The 2,657-nt window shown below is 54.2% G+C and overlaps 1 protein-coding gene across 1 annotated transcript; it reads left to right on the top strand.

Annotated features, from left to right (window-relative positions):
- Nucleotides 1-885: 885 nt before the first annotated feature.
- On the top strand, nt 886-2,538 carry PTSG_10585 (uncharacterized protein; the record flags this gene model as incomplete). The annotated part of the gene is made up of 6 exons (XM_004988063.1): nt 886-1,111; nt 1,427-1,523; nt 1,644-1,688; nt 1,880-1,974; nt 2,192-2,299; nt 2,500-2,538. Exons 1-6 carry the CDS (start codon nt 959-961, stop codon nt 2,536-2,538), a joined length of 537 nt encoding a protein of 178 aa, XP_004988120.1. The 5' UTR covers nt 886-958.
- Nucleotides 2,539-2,657: the final 119 nt, after the last annotated feature.

Genomic DNA, 2,657 nt, shown 5'->3' with positions numbered 1-2,657 from the left:
CCATTTCTTTATTCGTCTTGCTCTCCCGCCCCTTCCTCTCCCTCTCCCCCTCAGCCTCTTCCCCCGCACTGTTCCCTCCCTGTCACACACACACACATATTGCCTTCCACCTCGCCCTCCTCTCTCTACCCCATCCGCTTCCTTCATCTCATTCCAAGCCTTAATTAACCCTTTCACTGTGCTGCGATGCCGTGCCCATGTCCTTTGGTTGTCTGTCTTTCTTGTGTGTGTGTGTATGCGCGCGTGCGTGAGTGTGTGTTCATTTCTTTACTTCTTTGCGCATTGGCCATGCTGTGCTTTCAGCTCACGTTGACTGCTTGGCTTGCCCAGCGTGCGCGCACATATTTGTGTGTGGTTAGTGTTCTCCTTGCATGCTTTGCTTGTGCTTCTTTTCGTTTCGGTTCGCTTGGTTTCGTATCTCCTCTGCACTCATTGTTTGTCTGTCCAACGTCCAGTACAAATCCCGCAGCTACGCAGCAAGCAAGCGAGTGAGAGAGAGAGAGAGATGCTTGCTTGCAGTCACCATCACCGTCCTGCGCACAACGCGTCCGCTGTTGCACTCCGCGAGCGAATCGGCGGCCTCGCTGCATTCCTGCCATTGTAAACGTCAACGGACTGATTTTGCTTGCATGCAAGCAAGCCTTGAAGCAACGAAGTTGCGAATCGCCACGAGGAAGAGCAGACAGACGTGCACATGGGATGCAACGACAATTGTGAACCGCCCCACCTGCGCAGTGCGTTATGTCACACCCGACACCCAACAGCTACCCAACCGCAACCGACAATCAGTGAGCGCGACACAGCCAGCCAACCGCGGCGATGTCGTCTGCTCTCAGCCAACCGACCGAACAAGGGGAACAAGCGCATGCATTGCGTCGTTCATTCTTCGCGCTCGCACATCAAACGCCTTCTGTCGCCATTCCCTTGTCTCTGCTCTCTGTTTCATCGTTACGAGACAATGTCGGCCACTGATATGGCTTTCTCGAGCGCGAGCGCTCGCATGGCTGCCTTTGTGGTCGCTGCTGCTCTACTTGTGGCCAACTTTGGTGTCTCTGATGCCATCCTCGACCTGGGCGATGAGCTCACCTTGGAAGACTTTCTCGCAGACGCGGTATCGTGTGCATGTGTGCGTGCATGTGCGCATGCGCATGTATGTGTGTGTGTGTGTGCGTTCACGTGTGATTGTGTGTGTGTGTGTGTGTGTGTGATGTGATTGTGGGTTTACCGACCAACCTTGTCCTGTCTCCAGTTCTTCTGCGCATGCTGCACATACACACACACACACACACACACACACACACACACACACACACACACACACACACACACACACACACACACTCTCTCTCTCTCTCTCTGTTTCACGCACTTCTGTTTTTAACCCCTCCCGACACTTCTCCATCCTGGATCACACATTGGCTCTCAGGGCATTGATGGCTGTGTGATGCTGACCCCATCGTCCACCGGCTATCATTTTGAAAGGGGCCAGGCTTCTGGCCTCTCACGCTCCCGATGCACTCTTGGTCAGTGTGCCTGCGCGTGCCTGTGCGCTTGCAAGTTTGTTACATCCTGCCGTTGTCGGTCCGTGTCGAGTCTTGGTCTCATCCCTGCCACTTCATTGGGCCTCGACTCACTACTTACAGGTGGCGCGTGTCAGTGCCGCCAGTTCGAGGCGTGCGACACCGGAGGTGCGTGAGCATCAATGGCTGTCATGATTGCTGTCGTTGTCGTTCAGAGTTCAAACCTGTGTGCTTGCGTGTATGCATGGGACAATACACGTTTGTATACCAATGATACGAATCCCTCAAAGTTGTTGTCATCTGCCTTGCCGCACATCCCTTCTCATCACTCTTTCTCTCTTCGTCTCCCTTCATGCCAGATTGCCTCAAGGTGTACCGCTGCAACGACACGGAATCCAACGGCTGCGTCGCCGTGTCCAGTTGCGTCCAAACCACATTCGACACGACGTTTGAGGTGCGCACGTCAGCCACGTGGCGCATGTGTACTGCTTCTGTGTGCATGAGCGTTCATTCGTTGCCGGTCGTCTCTCTGTTGTCTGACACCAGGCTTTGCAGCAGCCATGAGTCTGTGTGACGTCTCTCACAACTTCATCTCCCCGAAACCCACACAAACACACGAACACACACACACACACACACCCTGTGATACACGCACGTGCACACATGCCCAGGTGACTGTCGACTGCCGCGAACCACTTGATGAGCGCGATGAGGACGGTATCGACTTCTTTGGCATGCGCTGGAAGCAGGCCCTCGCTGAGGACTGCAACATTGGACGCGTGAGTTGCTGGCGTTCTGTGTCAGCGTGTGTTCTATGTTTATGCATGCGGATGTTTGTGTGCGTGTAGGCACGCCCTTTCACTCACGTATGTATACACACACACACACACGCACACTTACACACACAAACACACACAAACACTCACGCACATTTCACCTTTGCTGTTTCTTCCCATGACCCAAATGCACACGCACGCAGGTGTGCCGGGTACAACGGCGACACAGCAGCCACGATTGAAGTCATCAACGGACCACATTTTCTGCACCACCACCTCACCCAGCAGCACGTACAGCTGCTACAGGTCTGCGGCAATGACAGTGGACAGGGTTCCGTTTCAACATTCTGCTCAGTCACTG

The sequence above is a fragment of the Salpingoeca rosetta genome, assembly GCF_000188695.1.
Source record: "Salpingoeca rosetta unplaced genomic scaffold supercont1.38, whole genome shotgun sequence".
Classification (NCBI taxonomy): Eukaryota; class Choanoflagellata; order Craspedida; family Salpingoecidae; genus Salpingoeca; species Salpingoeca rosetta.
This window is presented reverse-complemented; position numbering and strand designations above follow the sequence as displayed.